At 31.6% G+C, this 18,493-nt stretch overlaps 1 protein-coding gene across 1 annotated transcript in view; it reads left to right on the forward strand.

Moving 5' to 3' along the window:
• The window catches only part of LOC143074148 (uncharacterized), a 176,698-nt gene that overhangs the window by 124,611 nt on the left and 33,594 nt on the right, over nucleotides 1-18,493 (forward strand). Inside the window, exons 10-11 of the mRNA XM_076249696.1 lie at nucleotides 4,507-6,446; nucleotides 6,711-6,870. Coding sequence (XP_076105811.1) covers nucleotides 4,507-6,446; nucleotides 6,711-6,870 — 2,100 coding nt within the window. The remainder of the gene's footprint in view (nucleotides 1-4,506; nucleotides 6,447-6,710; nucleotides 6,871-18,493) is intronic.

An 18,493-nucleotide genomic window follows, 5' to 3' on the forward strand; every position in this document is an offset into this window, starting at 1 on the left:
GGTCAAAAACTTTGGTTTCAGTTGACAACCCTGTGTCCTGTGGTGAAGATCGTGTCCGCTCTATATCTTGAGAACCGTTATGATTTCAAAGTTTATACTTGACATGTATATGAACCAACACCAGAGGGTGTGTCATAATTTATGAACGACTGCCTAGGGCAAAGTTCAAGGTCAAAAACTTTGGTTTCAGTTGACAACCCCATGTCCTATGGTAAAGATTGTGTCCGCTCTATATCTTGAGAACCGTTATCATTTCAAAGTTTATACTTGACATGTATATAAACCAACACCAAAGGGTGTGTCATAATTTATGTGCAACTTCCTAGGTCAAAGGTCAAGGTCAAAAACTTTGGTTTCAGTTGACAACCCCATGTCCTATGGTAAAGATCGTGTCCGCTCTATATCTTGAGAACCGTTATCATTTCAAAGTTTATACTTGACATGTTTATAAACCAACACCAAAGGGTGTGTCATAATTTATTTACAACTTCCTAGGTCAAAGGTCAAGGTCAAAAACTTTGATTTCAGTTGACAAACCCATGTCCTATGGTAAAGATACAATTTTTTAATGCACATTATTCACAGCGGGGCCCACAGAGATGGCTCCCATCTCAATGATATCTAGTTGGTTCTGAGTTTTAAAACTATCTGTTGGCTGCCTTTTTCAGTTTTTAAATTTGCTTCTTAAGTATGACTTGAAATTCTACCTAATTTTTTGGTGTAACAATTCATTGTTGGCCTCAATTTTCAAGAATAATACCAAAATATGTAAACATTCAAAGTTCTTAGAATTAAAAAAAAGGGCCTCAGTGGATAAGTGGTCCAAATATTTCAAGTACTGTATTACTAGCCTGTCAACAATGAGGTTGTAAGTTTGAACCTTAAACGTGGCAGATGTGCTGGACTATAATCTAACATGTCTAAATTGACTTGGATTGTCAGTTTTCCTGTTGAAGGTCAAATTTTTCTCTCTGAACACTCCACTTTCCTCCAATAATAAAACCTGACCATAACAAAATATCCAAAAGTGCTGAAAGAGGAGTGAACATGGTCAAACTACTGATCAATTATCAAATAATTTTAAAAAATATAAAAAAAGAAGATGTGGTATGATTGCCAATGAGGCAACTCTAGAGACCAAATGACACACAAATGCAAAGCCCGTACCATGCATACCGCACAGTCAGCTATAAAAAAGGCCCCCAAATGACAATGTAAAACAATTCAAAAGAGAAAACTAACGGTCTAAATTATTTACCAAAAAATGAACGAAAAACAAACATGTCACACATAATCATGACAAACACTGAATTACATGCTCCTGAGAGACTTAACTGATCAGATGGATAAAAATACAAATACTACAAATACAAGTGGACGTGGCTGGGTACTTATACATCCAACCAACAAAAAGATACTGAGTACAGATCTGAGAGTACTCGCAGTTACTGACAGCTAGTTCAAAGCCACTAACAACTTATAAAACTAGAGGCTCTAAAGAGCCTGTGTCGCTCACCTTGGTCTATGTGAATATTAAACAAAGGACACAGATGGATTCATGACAAAATTGTGTTTTGGTGATGGTGATGTGTTTGTAGATCTTTCTTTACTGAACATTCTTGCTGCTTACAATTATCTCCATCTATAATAAACTTGGCCAAGTAGTTACAGTGGAAAAAGTTATTAAAAATTTACAAATTTTATGAAAATTGTTAAAAATGACTATAAAGGGCAATAACTCCTTAGGGGGTCAATTGACCATTTTGGTCATGTTGACTTATTTTAATGTCTTACTTTGCCATACATTATTGCTATTTACAGTTTATCTTTATATATATATATAATAATATTCAAAGTAATAACCAAAAGCAGCAAAATTTCCTTAAAATTACCAATTCAGGGGCAGCAACCTAACAATGGTTTGTCTGAATCATCTGAAAATTTCAGGGCATGTAGATCTTGACCTGATTAACAATTTTACCCCCGTGTCACATTTGCTGTAAATGCTTTGGTTTTGAGATATAAGCCAAAAACTGCATTTTACCCCTATGTTCTATTTTTGGCCATGGCGGCCATCTTGGTTGGTTGGCCAAGTCACAGGACACATTTTATAAATTAAATACCCTAATGATGACTGTAGCCAAGTTTGGTTTAATTTGGCACAGTAGTTTCAGAGGAGAAGATTTTTGTAAAAGATAACTAAGATTTACGAAAAATGGTTAAAAATTGACTATAAAGGGCAATAACTCCTTACGGGATCAACTAATCATTTTGGTCATTTGACTTATTTGTAAATCTTACTTTGCTGAACATTATTACTGATTACAGTTTATCTCTATCTATAATAATATTCAAGATATGACCAAAAACGGCAAAATTTCCTTAAAATTACCAATTCAGGGGCAGCAACCTAACAACGGGTTGTCCAATTCATCTGAAAATTTCAGGGCAGATAGATCTTGACCTGATTAACAATTTTACCCCCTTAGCAGATTTGCTGTAAATGCTTTGGTTTTTGAGATATAAGCCAAAAACTGCAGTTTACCCCTATGTTCTATTTTTAGCCATGGCAGCCATCTTGGTTGGTCGGCCGGGTCACCGGACACATTTTTTAAACTAGATACCCTAATGATGATTGTAACCAAGTTTGGTTTAATTTGGCCCAGTAGTTTCAGAGGAAAAGATTTTTTGTAAAAGTTAACAGACGACAGACTCAAAGTGATGAGAAAAGCTGACTTGGCCCTTTGGGCCAGGTGAGCTATAAAGACAATTATAATATATAAAGGTAGAATATGATGTCATGAATTGATATTTGGTGTCAAAAAATGTTTTGTTTTCCTTCCATTTTCACACTATCTGTTGGCTGCCATTTCACAATGGAATAGTTTTACGACTAATACAACAAAAATGTTGTTAGGCACTCAATATTATTTAAGTATACAAAAGGAAGATGTGGTATGATTGCCAATAAGACAAAATGACACAGACATTAACAACTAAAGGTTACCATACTGCCTTCAACAATGAGCAAAGTCTATGCCGCATAGTCAGCTATAAAAGGCCCGATATGACAATGTAAAACAATTAAAATCAGAAAACTAAACGGCCTTATTTATATAAACAATGAACGAAAAAAAAATATGTAACACATTAACAAACGACAACCACTGAATTACAGGCTCCTGACTTGGGACAGGCACAGACATAAAAAATGTGGCGGGGTTAAACATGTTAGCGGGATCCCAACCCTCCCCTAACCTGGGACAGTGGTATAATAGTACAACATCAGTTTTGCATGTAACATGAAATTAAACAAAAGGAAAATGATTGGCTTTTTGGCATCAGTATTTATCATTTGTATCTATGACACAAAAAATGTGCATGCAGTGTAAGTTTTCTAGTTTGTATTTATCAACTTTGTTTTAGCACTTTTAGGGGATCTGGGACACTGACTTGAAAACGCACAGAAAATAAGTGCTTTGGGATAATAAACCATGCTCTTATTAATTTTATGACGAAAACTTTAAATAAACATAGTACATATAGTGTGAACACATATAAGTTACATGTACTACAAAACATGAAGAATGTCACAAGAATGATTAATAATAACATACTTTCCCATTTCTATTCTCAATTCTAATTGTCACGATAGAGTATTTTTCTTATGTGGTAATACCACCACTGATATTCCCCTATTAGTCTTTGTTTAGCTGGCATTTAACAGTATGATTTGAAGTCATAAGAAATGAGTGACCGGTGAAAAATAATGTTCTTCCAATTCTTGAACCAATGCATAGAAACGTCATAAACTTAGTCTTCTGTTCACAAATTTATCATTTTTTTCAGTTAAATTTCGTATAATCGTAAAAAAATTTTTCAATCGGTCAGTGTTGTTGTGAAAATATGGCAGGTAATTAAAGTTCGTGTTTTTGAAGCCGAAGTTTAACGATTGTCAACTGTTTGTCAATAATCGACAAAAAATCAACAAAAAAGCATGGAAATTGAGCATGTGTTTAACATGTAAATACAGATAATAGTTTATTTTAAGGACATCCATGCGTATTATGATCACCAGATTTTTACGAGATGGGTCACACTGAGGTCACTTTGCATACGGAAAATATGTCCGGGGAATTGCTTCCGGGAAAGGAAGCAATAAAAATAAAATAAACTTCTTCTAAATATGAATAAATTAACGAATTTTCTTCAGAAATTTTTTTTTTGATTTGAGGTTTCTTATGACTTTAAGTAAAGAAATTTTACCATTTTACTTGAAATTAATTTCAAACCACATTTCCTTGCAAAGAAGAAAATTATCTTAAGTTTTAAAAATATTTTATTGGTACACTGAATAAAACAAAATACATGCAATATGGTGCTTAAAAACAAAAACTAAACATGAACATGATGAAACTGGATGTCACATACTTTATATTTGTGATATCACTCCTTGAAATTTGAACTTAAACATATAGTTAATTTATTGAATTTCATATTTTACAGAGCAGTTCGAAAAACGGTTGGAACAGTGGAAAAAGGATGATCAACAGTTTGTTAGTACTGAAGCAGAGAAACATGTAATGCAAAAAGTTTTGACACAAAGTTCAGTTACCCTGGTTGGAAATTCTGGCACTGGAAAAAGTTTTCTTACTAAACACATTGCCCTCATGATGACGAAACATGGCTATACTGTTATTCCATGCAGTAAACCAGAAGATATTGGAAAATGGTTTAAACATGGGCGGAAAACATTGTTTGTCTTTGATGATGTCTGTGGCAGATATACTCTTAATCAACAAATTTACACTGACTGGAAACAAAGTCTTGAACACATAAAATCTCTTCTCGTAGACAAATGTTGTAAAATCATCTCTACATGTAGATTGGAGGTTTACAAAGATGAACTATTTAGCAATCTCTCTATTTTCAAAATGTGTAACATTGATTTAAGTTCACAAGAATTCAAACTTAGTGCTGCTGAAAAATTGGCTTTAGCTGAAGTGTACTTTAAGGAAAATACTGATGAAGTAAAGGAATTGTCAGAAAAATATGACTTTTTCCCGCTTTTATGTAGCTTATATCATAAACAGAACCTCCAGAAGAATGTAAGCATTACCTCTTTTTTTAGAAATCCTTTTGAAGTTTTCAAAGATCAACTTGTACAAATGTATGGAGAAAGTGATGCTGGTAAGATGCAGTATTGTAGCTTAGTCCTTTGTGTCATGTTTAACAACACATTTACAGAAGAAAACTTTTCACCAAAAGTTAAGAAGATCGGAGCAGTCATAGAAGATTTACTAGAAGAATGTGAACTGAATAAAGGAACATCTATCAAACGTTTAAAGAAATCCCTGGAAACACTTGAAGGTACCTATGTGGTCAAGGAGGATAACACATACAAAATAATCCATGATAAGTTGTTTGATTTCCTAGCTAAGTACTTTGGGGAGAAGATGTTACAGATTTTCATTGATCATGCTAATACTGATTTCATTGAGGAGAGATTTCTTTGGAAGATAACAGATAACATGGGCACAGAAATAGAGTTTGTAATAAGAATACCTGATAAATATATAAATAGATATATAGATAGGTTACTGACAGACTGGGAGAACGGTTATGTATACAGTGTATGTCTCAACAGAAACATGGATTCTACAACATTTACTGAAAATTTCATAACACGTTTAAACCAACTTGATCTACCAATGCAACAAGACCTTGTTTGTACTAAAGATATTCACAGTAAAGATATAGCACTAGGTGGAAGTTGTTATATGGGTACTATTACACTTGTCAAATGGTTGATCAGTAGGAATAGTGACATTAATTATTGTAGTGAGGATGGTTGGTTTCCTTTATTATGGGCAAGTCAGGAAGGACATGTTAATGTTGTTAAAGAACTGTTACAACATTCAGCTGATGTCAATAAATGTAACAATAGTGATGTATCACCTCTGTATATAGCAAGTGAGAAAGGACATGTTAATGTTGTTAAAGAACTGTTACAACATTCAGCTGATGTTAATAAATGTAACAATAATGGTGCATCACCTCTGTATATAGCAAGTCAGAATGGACATGTTGATGTTGTAAAAGAACTGTTACAACATTCAGCTGATGTCAATAAATGTAACAATAATGATGTATCACCTCTGTATATAGCAAGTGAGAAAGGACATGTTAATGTTGTTAAAGAACTGTTACAACATTCAGCTGATGTTAATAAATGTATTAATGATGGTACATCACCTCTGTATATAGCAAGTGAGAAAGGACATGTTAATGTTGTTAAAGTACTGTTGCAACATTCAGCTGATGTCAATAAGTGTACCAATGAGGATGCATCACCTCTGTTTATAGCAAGTCAGAATGGACATGTTGATGTTGTTAAAGAATTGTTACAATATTCAGCTGATGTCAATAAGTGTGACAAAAATTGTGTATCACCTCTGCATTTTGCAAGTTATAAGGGACATGTTGATGTTGTTAAAGAACTGTTACAACATTCAGCTGATGTTAATAAGTGTAAGAATGGCGGCATCTCACCATTACAGATTGCTTGTTACTACAACAGGATAGAGGTTGTACGTGTCCTTCTTCAGTGTGATGATGTTGATATTGATCTTTGTGATGATGATGGATGTTCCTCACTTTATATAGCAGGTCAGAATGGACATGTTGATGTTGTTAAAGAACTGTTACAGTATTCAGCTGATGTCAATAAGTGTAGTAATGATGGCACCCCACCATTACAGATTGCTTGTTACTACAACATGATAGAGGTTGTACGTGTACTTCTTCAGTGTGATGATGTTGATATTGATCTTTGTGATGATGATGGATGTTCCTCACTTTATATAGCAGGTCAGAATGGACATGTTGATGTTGTTAAAGAACTGTTACAACATTCAGCTGATGTCAATAAGTGTGACTTTAAAGGTAAAAATTCTCTTAATGTAGCACAGGAGAAAGGACATATAGAAATAGAATCATTGTTAAAGGGAAAAGGATTAAATCAACTTTGATGTCAAAATTATCAATTCCAGTGAAAGTGGCAAAGGATGTTTTGTTTTTATTGTTAGAATTTGGACATTTTCATACATTTAATTTCATTTTTTTAAAATCCCTCATATAGCATGTATAGCTGAAAATAGTTTATAGTTTGAAGTATTGGCACTAGTCATTGCATTGTACTTCCATTAACCGTTAGCTGTTTTGTTTCGTTTTTGTTTTTTCTTAATTGTATTGTTAGGTTGATGTCTATATTAATAAATCTCTTTTTATGCATATATACATATCTTGTTTTTCTGAATAATTGGAAAGATTTTTGTGAAAATGCTGTTTTCAATAAAAAAAATAAACAAATTATTTGGAATCGAAAGCATTTAAAGATTGACTAGCAGTATGCAAAATAGGTAAACACCCTCTAAAAACAGAGATGGATGGATATATATGCAAAAAAAAAATTATATAGATAATAACAAAGGTTATGTTGGATAAATTTGAAAATGAAAAACAATGTATTTGTGAATGTATACATTATAATCTCTTTATTGCTCTTGGAAAAAATAGTTCTATGATATTGTAAAATTGTAAAAATTTTAAACTCAAATGCAAATTTCAAATTGACTTGTTATTCAATAAAACCTAGTGAATTAAAAATTATTAAATACTAGTATCAATCAAATCAAATGTTATCTCCATGACTATAAGTACTGGGATCAATAGTGCTGAAAGTGGCGTTAAACACCAATCAATCATATCAGATCATATCTCCATGACTATAAGTACTAGTATCAATAGTGCTGAGAATGGCGTTAAACACCAATCAAATCAGATCATATCTCCATGATTATAAGTACTGGTATCAATAGTACTGAAAGTAGCGTTAAACACCAATCAATTAAATTATATCTCCATGACTATAAGTACTGGTATCAATAGTACTGACAGTGGCGTTAAACACCAATCAATTAAATCATATCTTCATGTCTATAAGTACTGGTATCAATAGTGCTGAAAGTGGTGTTAAACACCAATCAATTAAATCATATCTCCATGACTTTAAGTACTGGGATGAAGAGTGCTGAAGGTGGCATTAAACACCAATCAATCAGATCACTTCTCCATGACTATAAGTACAAGTATCAACAGGGCTGAAGGTGGCGTTGAACTCAAACATTCAAATTATATCTCCATGACTATAAGTACTACTATCAATAGTGCTAAAAGTGGCGTTAAACACAAATCAATCAGATTAATCTCCATGACTATAAGTTCTGGGATCAATAGTGCATAATGTGGCGTTAAACACAAATCAATTAAATCATAACTTCATGACTATGAGAACTGGGATCAATAGTGCTGAAGGTGGCATTAAACACCAATCAATAAAATCACTTCTCCATGACTATAAGTACTAGTATCAATAGTGCTGAAAGTGGCGTTAAACACAAATCAATCAGATGATATCTCCATGACTATAAGTACTGGGATCAATAGTGTTGAAAGTGGTGTTAAACACCAATCAATCAAATCATATTTCCATGACTATAAGTACTGGGATCAATAGTGCATAAAGTGGCATTAAACACAAATCAATAAAATAATAACTTCATGACTGTAAGTACTGGGATCAATAGTGCTGAAAGTGGCGTTAAACACAAATAAATCAAATCATATCTCCATGACTATAAGTAATGGTAACAAAAGTGCTGAAGGTGGCGTTAAACTCAAATCATTCAAATCATATCTCCATGATAATAAGTACAAGTATCAATAGTGATGACAGTGGTGTTAAACACTAATCAGTTAGGGATATAACTCTATAGGGTTATTACAGGAAAATAACATACATTTGTTATTGTGGACTAAAAAATCAAAGAAATGTGATAACATACGTATGTTACATGTTTCAAAGGGACAATATACTTCATAAGTTTAGTTAAAATGTATACAAGTTCTATTGATATTACTATTGTCTTTATGTATACTTAACCATTGAAAGATCTAACAGTTCATAGTATTCCAATTTTGAATAGTACACCTATATGTTATTACAGAAAAATTATGCCTGTAATAACAAAAGGGTGTTATCACAGCTTCTCTATATCACTTCAAAGCATTTGCTCAGACATAAATCATGCTTAATTACAATGTATTTTAATTTATTGTAAGAAATAATGACCAGAGCATGTAATGAGGTTCTGCGCAAGTTTCTCAGTAATTCCCAAGTGTCTTATATAATAAGTTACATTCCTTTAATAACTAAGCCTTGTTATCATAGCTAAGTTAATTCCTAAATAGCCTTGTCTCATTGATTAACCATGGTTAATTAAAAATGTATTAATTCCATTTAAAAACTAATTATCAAGGCTATGCATTTAGTTTCTGCGCAAAGTCTCAAGAGTTCCCTAGAGTCCACTATAGATTAAATAATTTTACAAATAACAAACATATGTTATTACAGATTTAGAAAGTTTAAGGAAAAGTATCTGTAATAACACATGGAAGTTATTTTCTGTAATAACCCTATAGAGTTATATCTCTGACTGCTAATCAATCAATCAAATCATATCTCCATGACTATAAGTACTAGTATCAATAGTGCTGACAGTGGTGTTAAACACCAATCAATCAAATCATACCTCCATTTCTATAAGTACTGGGATCAATAGTGCTGAAAGTGGTGTTAAACACCAATCAATTAAATCATATCTCCATGACTATAAGAACTGGTATCAATAGTGCTGAAAGTGGTGTTAAACACTAATCAATCAAAACATACCTCCATGTCTATAAGTTCTTGTATCAATAGGGCTGACTGTGGTGTTAAACACCAACCAATCAAATTAAATCATACCTCCCTGACTATAAGTGACTATAAGTACTAGTATTTATAGTGCTGAAAGTGGCGTTAAACACCAACCAGGGTTTCCCCTGGGTCAATTATTTTTTTCGCCACCTCTTTCGCCAAAGCAATATATTTTTCGCCACTTTATTATTTTTTTCGCCAAGTAACACAAATATATTTTTCTTTTAAAATTTTCCTTTTTTTCTAGCCCCCCCCCCCCATCCCCCTAAATAAGAAGTGGTTTTTACAACAAATCGAAGTATCTTATCACTTGGAATTGATCCCTCTTGTAAGGTGTAATCATTACATTGAGGGGTTACTCTCATGCCAACCTTTTGAATAGATTTCTTCATAACGACAGTTTTTTTTTTCTAGACCATCGTAAATAAGTAAAACTATATGCTTGAAACACGTGTGTCACTGAAACGACTTTGAAGTACCCACTCAAATAAATGATCTATATGAAAGTTAAATGATAAAGTTTTAAATCAGAGACTTTTCTTGCTTTTGGACATTTTTCGTCATAACAATAATTTTCTTTTCTGGACTATCATTAAAAGTAGAGGAAGCGTAAAAACTTTGCTTCAAACACGTGCGTCGCAAAGTAGTTAATAAGTCCCTTTTATGTCATGTGACAGAAGCCATTTAACCATATCATTTTGTCATATCATACAATCAACACCTTTATTAATTAGTCCTTTGATGTCGATAGCTATGAATGCAATCAGCTGATTATTGATTTTCTGTCAAAATCTGAACGAGTTCAAGGTGAATTCCGAGTATGTTTGATCGGGAAAGTCAGAGAAACCCGAAAAAAGTTAATAAACAAGATGGCTGAAATAAATCGTTCTTTATATTTCTTTCGCCAAATTCTTTCGCCAATGACGAATTTTAATCGCCACAATCATTATTTTTTCACAAATTGCGAAAATGGCGACCGCCAGCGGAAACCCTGACACCAACCAATCAAATCAAATCATTACTCCATGACTATAAGTAATGGTAGCAAAAGTGCTGACAGTGGTGTTAAACACTTATCAATCAAATCATTCCTCCATGACTATAAGTAATGGTATCATTTTTAACCTGAAGATGATACATAGTTTGAAGAAGGTTACAATAACTGTAAAGGTCAACATTAGAGAAAAAGTAGTTCTATCTGACTTATATTTTATTATCATGATAACAATGTAGTTTAATTTTAAAGCTAAGTTCCAACTGTCATTATGTAGTCCTTTGTTATGTAATAATGGTAAATTCCCTTTTGTATATTCATGTTATATCAAAGGTCAAGTATTTAAATGTTTCATGTTAAACTACCCATAAAGGTCTTAAAAGAGATACATGTACCACTGAATTTGAATTTTCATAATGATTTGTAGTAGAGGTATATCTTGTTATTGTTAGTAATACAACATGTATATGTATATCTGTTAGGATAGTTTTAGTAAGTTCATTGATATCAGTTGTAGCTACTTAATATACTTACACATGTCTATAGGTATATATTATGTATACTTACACATTTCTATAGGTATATATTATGTATACTTACACATTTCTATAGGTATATATTATGTATACTTACACATTTATATAGGTATATATTATGTATACTTACACATGTCTATAGGTATATATTATGTATACTTACACATTTCTATAGGTATATCATGTCTATAGGTATATATTATGTATACTTACACATTTCTATAGGTATATATTATGTATACTTACACATTTCTATAGGTATATATTATGTATACTTACACATGTCTATAGGTAAATATTATGTATACTTACATATTTCTATAGGTATATATTATGTATACTTACACATTTCTATAGGTATATATTATGTATACTTACACATTTCTATAGGTAAATGTTATGTATACTTACATATTTCTATAGGTATATATTATGTATACTTACACATTTCTATAGGTATATATTATGTATACTTACACATTTCTATAGGTAAATGTTATGTATACTTACATATTTCTATAGGTATATATTATGTATACTTACACATTTCTATAGGTAAATGTTATGTATACTTACACATTTCTATAGGTATATATTATGTATACTTACACATGTCTATATGTAAATATTATGTATACTTACACATGTCTATAGGTATATATTATGTATACTTACACATTTCTATAGGTATATATTATGTATACTTACACATTTCTATAGGTAAATGTTATGTATACTTACATATTTCTATAGGTATATATTATGTATACTTACACATTTCTATAGGTAAATGTTATGTATACTTACACATTTCTATAGGTATATATTATGTATACTTACACATGTCTATATGTAAATATTATGTATACTTACACATGTCTATAGGTATATATTATGTATACTTACACATTTCTATAGGTATATATTATGTATACTTACACATGTCTATATGTAAATATTATGTATACTTACACATGTCTATAGGTATATATTATGTATACTTACACATTTCTATAGGTATATATTATGTATACTTACACATGTCTATATGTAAATATTATGTATACTTACACATTTCTATAGGTATATATTATGTATACTTACACATTTCTATAGGTAAATATTATGTATACTTACACATTTCTATAGGTATATATTATGTATACTTACACATTTCTATAGGTATATATTATGTATTTAAAAAGAAATATAACGAAGTAGAATGTTCAAAAGAAGGACCGAAAAATTATGTATGATGCAAATATAACAAAGTTTTAACATACAAACAGATATTCTAAATTTTATTATTTGAGAATGGAAATGTTGTAGAAATTTAAATAAATAAACAACATAAAAGAATGAAAAAAAGGAAATAAAAATAATGTTCTGATAAATATTTTTTAAGAATTTTCGGTTTTGAGTTTTCCTTGAAGTTCGTACAATTTTGTTAATCTACTATAATTTTTTTCATAAATTTAAAAATGCCAAATGAATAAATCAGAATATTTGAATATAATCTGTAAATTTAGAATAATAAATCATGTTTATGTATTATAAAAGCCAGTTATATATTTTTGCTAAATGTTATCTGTATCAAATATTGATGAAAGGCTTTGATAATGTTGATGTATTTTAGACCAATAGATGTATATACATGTATATATTTATTGCATAGTGTTTATTTATTTTTTCTTTATAATATTTTTATGAGCGTTTTAAAGATTTACTGTATCTAAAGGTGAAAAAGTAAAGATTTTGAAGTTTTGTATATTTTTACCTCAAAAGAAACAAAAGGCACTTACATCTTATAAATAGAGTATATGTGTATGGGCTTTGCTCATTGTTCAAGGCCGTACAATGACCTATAGTTGTTAATGTCTGTGTCATTTTGATATCTTGTGGAGAGTTGTCTCATTGGCAATCATACCACATCTTCTTTTTTTATGTATAGTACATGTATTTTAGATCTATATATTTACCAAAATAATTTATTCCATTTGCTCATATTTCTGAATAATGATTTAAATGAGATTTCAATACTAGTAGACACGTAGCTGAAAATAACTGAATTGTTTATTTATTTTGACACATTCTAAGAAATTATCAAAGCAAAACAAATTAATAGTATATTGTCTTTTAAGGAGTCTTTAAAAAAAGTAGAGCATGATAATGTGTTTATATTCTTAATAGAAGATTGAACTTTCACATGTTTCATACTACAGCCTCAATAAACCAAACAATTTCTTACTTTTTGAAGTGGAACAAGTACGTAGTTTATACTGTAGATATTATATACTATTGTAGTTGGTCTTATTAACTTATACTTTCCAATAAACTTAAATACGTATGACTGAATTTTGTTTATGCCCTAATGGAGGGGGCATTAAGTGTTCCGTCCATCCGTACTTCCCAAAATTGGTTTCCGTTCTGTAACCTGAGTTTGCCTGTACTTAATTTTATGAAAGATATATGCAGTGCTTGTTATAACTGTTCTAGAGTGTTGCCCCTTTATAAATGAAAAAAAAATACAAAATATTTAGATTCCGTTCTCTTACTTACAAAATGTTAGTTTGCCTCAAATAATGTATGAAATTTACAAACAATGCTTATTATCACAAAATACAGATCAAGTTTGAATTTTGATGTCGTCACTCTTATCATTCTGGAGGTATGCCCCTTTATAAATGGAAAAAAACGCAAAATTTTTCATTCCGTTCTCTAACTTTAGTTAACTCAACTAAATGTTATGAAACTTATACACAATGCTAATTACAACCAGACAACTATCAAGTTGCATATTTGTCACGTCACTTCAACCATTATCGAGTTGAGATCGTTTATCAATGGAAAAATTGAAAAAACAGTATTTTCAGTTCTGTAAGTTGAATTTTTCTCATCCAAACATTATGAAACCTTATTATTTATGACAGAAAAACTCAAATAAAGTACAAATTTGGCAAGCGTCACTTTTATAGTTCTCGAGGAATGTCCCATTGTAATATTGTATGCAAGCGGGGACATCATCTGTGTCCATTGGGACACATTCTCAATTTCTTTTTATATAAATCAAAACTAATGGGTGATCATATCAATACTTATCATATATCTGTATAATATTTCACAAAATTCTCAATGTCAATGTATTTCAAATAGAAACGAATAATCACAGTTAAAACAAGAGGAAACGACAATCACAGTTAAAACAAGAGGAAACGACAATTACAGTTAAAACAAGAGGAAACGGCAAATACAGTTATAACAAGAGGAAACAGCAATTACAGTTAAAACCAGAGGAAACGACAATTACAGTTAAAACAAGAGGAAACGACAATTACAGTTAAAACAAGAAGAAACGCCAATTACAGTTAAAACAAAAGGGAAACGAACACTACAGTAAAAACATAAGGAAACGACAACTACAGTTAAAACAAGAGGAAACGGCAACTACAGTAAAAACAAGAAGAAATGACAATTACAGTTAGAACAAGAGGAAACGACAATTACAGTTAAAACAAGAGGGAACGGCAATTACAGTTCTTACAAGAGAAAACGACAATTACAGTTAAAGCAAGAGGGAACGGCAATTACAGTTAAAACGAGAGGAAACGGCAAATACAGTTAAAACAAGAGGAAACGGCAACTACAGTTAAAACAAGCGGAAACGGCAATTACAGTTAAAACAAGAGGAAACGACAATTACAATTAAAAAAAGAGGAAACGACAATTACAGTTAAAAAAAGAGGAAACGACAACTACAGTTACAAAAAGAGGAAACGACAATTACAGTTAAAACAAGAAGAAACGGCAACTACAGTTAAAACAAAAGAAAACGGCAATTACCGATACAACAAGAGGAAACGGCAACTACAGTTAAAACAAGAGGAAACAGCTATTCCAGTTAAAACAAGAGAAAACGGCAACTACAGTTAAAACAAGAGGAAACAGCAATTACAGTTAAAACAAGAGGAAACGACAATTACAGTTAAAACAAGAGGAAACAGCAACTACAGTTAAAACAAGAGGAAACAAAAATTACAGTTAGAACAAGAGGAAACGACAATTACAGTTAAAACAAGAGGGAACGGCAATTACAGTTAAAACAAGAGGAAACGGCAAATACAGTTAAAACAAGAGAAAACGACAATTACAGTTAAAACGAGAGGAAACGACAATTACAATTAAATCAAGAGGAAACGACAATTACAGTTAAAAAAAGAGGAAACGACAACTACACTTACAAAAAGAGGAAACGACAATTACAGTTAAAACAAGAGGAAACGGCAAATACAGTTAAAACAAGAGGAAACGACAATTACAGTTAAAACAAGAGGAAACAGAAACTACAGTTAAAACAAGAGAAAACGGCAAATACAGTTAAAACAAGAGGAAACGACAATTACAATTAAAAAAAGAGGAAACGACAATTACAGTTAAAAAAAGAGGAAACGACAACTACAGTTACAAAAAGAGGAAACGACAATTACAGTTAAAACAAGAGGAAACGGCAAATACAGTTAAAACAAGAGAAAACGGCAATTTCAGATACAACAAGAGGAAACGGCAACTACAGTTAAAAGAAGAGGAAACAGCAATTACAGTTAAAACAAGAGAAAACGGCAACTACAGTTAAAACAAGAGGAAACAGCAATTACAGTTAAAACAAGAGGAAACGACAATTTCAGTTAAAACAAGAGGAAACAGCAACTACAGTTAAAACAAGAGAAAACGGCAATTACAGTTAAGACAAGAAGAAACGACTACTACAGTTAAAACAAGAGGAAACAGCAACTACAGTTAAAACAAGAGAAAACGGCAATTACAGTTAAAACAAGAGGAAACGGCAACTACAGTTAAAACAAGAGGAAACAGCAATTACAGTTAAAACAAGAGGAAATGACAATTACAGTTAAAACAAGAGGGAACGGCAATTACAGTTCAAAAAAGAAGAAACGACAACTACAGTTAAAACACTAGGAAACGGCAATTACGCTTAAAACAAGAGAGAGCGGTCAATGAAAAAAACAGGCGGATATAGCAATTGCACATAAAACAAGAAGAAACGGTCATTACACATTACACTAAAAAAATGCCATTTAACATAAAACAAAAGAAAACGGCCATAACACAGAAAACAAAATGGGGTGGTATTTACACATTTGACCAGAGGAATTGGTCATTTCAAATAAAAAATTATAATACGGGCATTACACATGTAAAAAGATAATACGGTCTTCACAGATGTGTAAAACGGCAATTTCACATGTAAAAGAGAATACAAAACATTTAACATGGAACAGGAGACAACGGTCAGTAGACATATAACAATAAGAAACGGCAATTACAGTTAAAACAAGAGGAAACGACAACTAAAATCAAAACAAGAGGAATCGACAATTACAGTTAAAACAAGAAGAAACGACAATGATTGTTAAAACAAGAGGAAACCGCAACTACAGTTTAACAAGAGGAAACGGCAATTACACTTAGAACAAGAGGAAACGACAAATACAGTTAAAACAAGAGGAAACGACAAATACAGTTAAAACAAGAGAAATCGACAATTACAGTTAAAACAAGAAGAAACGGCAATTACAGTTAAAACAAGAGAAAACGGCAACTACAGTTAAAACAAGAGGAAACAGCAATTACAGTTAAAACAAGAGGAAACGACAATTACAGTTAAAACAAGAGGAAACAGCAACTACAGTTAAAACAAGAGGAAACGACAATTACAGTTAGAACAAGAGGAAACGACAATTACAGTTAAAACAAGAGGGAACGGCAATTACAGTTAAAACAAGAGGAAACGACAATTACAGTTAAAACAAGAGGAAACGACAATTACAGTTAAAACAAGAGGAAACGACAATTACAGTTAAAACAAGAGGAAACGACAATTACAGTTAAAACAAGAGGAAACGGCAATTACAGTTAAATCAAGAGGAAAACAATTACAGTTAAAACAAGCGGAAACGGCAATAACAATTAAAACAAGAGGAAACGACAATTACAGTTAAAACAAGAGAAATCGACAATTACAGTTAAAACAAGAGGAAACGGTAAGTACAGTTATTACAAGAGAAAACGACAATTACAGTTAAAGCAAGAGGGAACGTTAAAACAAGCGGAAACGGCAATTACAGTTAAAACAAGAGGAAACGACAATTACAATTAAAAAAAGAGGAAACGACAATTACAGTTAAAAAAAGAGAAAACGACAACTACAGTTACAAAAAGAGGAAACGACAATTACAGTTAAAACAAGAGGAAACGACAATTACAGTTAAAATAAGAGGAAACGACAAATACAGTTAAATCAAGAGAAAACGACAATTACAGTTAAAACAAGGGAAAACGGCAACTTCAGTTAAAACAACATGAAACGACAATTACAGTTAAAACAAGAGGAAAATGCAACTACAGTTAAAACAATAGAAAACGGCAATTACAGTTAAAACAAGAAGAAACGGCAACTACAGTTAAAACAAGAGAAAACGGCAACTACAGATACAACAAGAGGAAACGGCAACTACAGTTAAAACAAGAGGAAACAGCAATTACTGTTAAAACAAGAGAAAACGGCAACTACAGTTAAAACAAGAGGAAACAGCAATTACAGTTGAAACAAGAGGAAACGACAATTACAGTTAAAACAAGAGGAAACAACAACTGCAGTTAAAACAAGAGAAAACGGCAATTACAGTTAAAACAAGAGGAAACGACAACTACAGTTAAAACAAGAGGAAACAGCAACTACAGTTAAAACAAGAGAAAACGGCAATTACAGTTAAAACAAGAGGAAACGGCAACTACAGTTAAAACAAGAGGAAACAGAAATTACAGTTAAAACAAGAGGAAATGACAATTACAGTTAAAACAAGAGGGAACGGCAATTACAGTTCAAACAAGAAGAAACGACAACTACAGTTAAAACACTAGGAAACGGGAATTACGCTTAAACAAGAGAGAGCGGCCAATGAAAAAAAACAGGCGGATGTAGCAATTGCACATAAAACAAGAAGAAACGGTCATTACACATTACACTAAAAAAATGCCATTAAACATAAAACAAAAGAAAACGGCCATAACACAGAAAACAAAATGGGGTGCAATTTACACATTTGACAAGAGGAATTGGTCATT

Source organism: Mytilus galloprovincialis, chromosome 5 (assembly GCF_965363235.1).
Source record: "Mytilus galloprovincialis chromosome 5, xbMytGall1.hap1.1, whole genome shotgun sequence".
Classification (NCBI taxonomy): domain Eukaryota; kingdom Metazoa; phylum Mollusca; class Bivalvia; order Mytilida; family Mytilidae; genus Mytilus; species Mytilus galloprovincialis.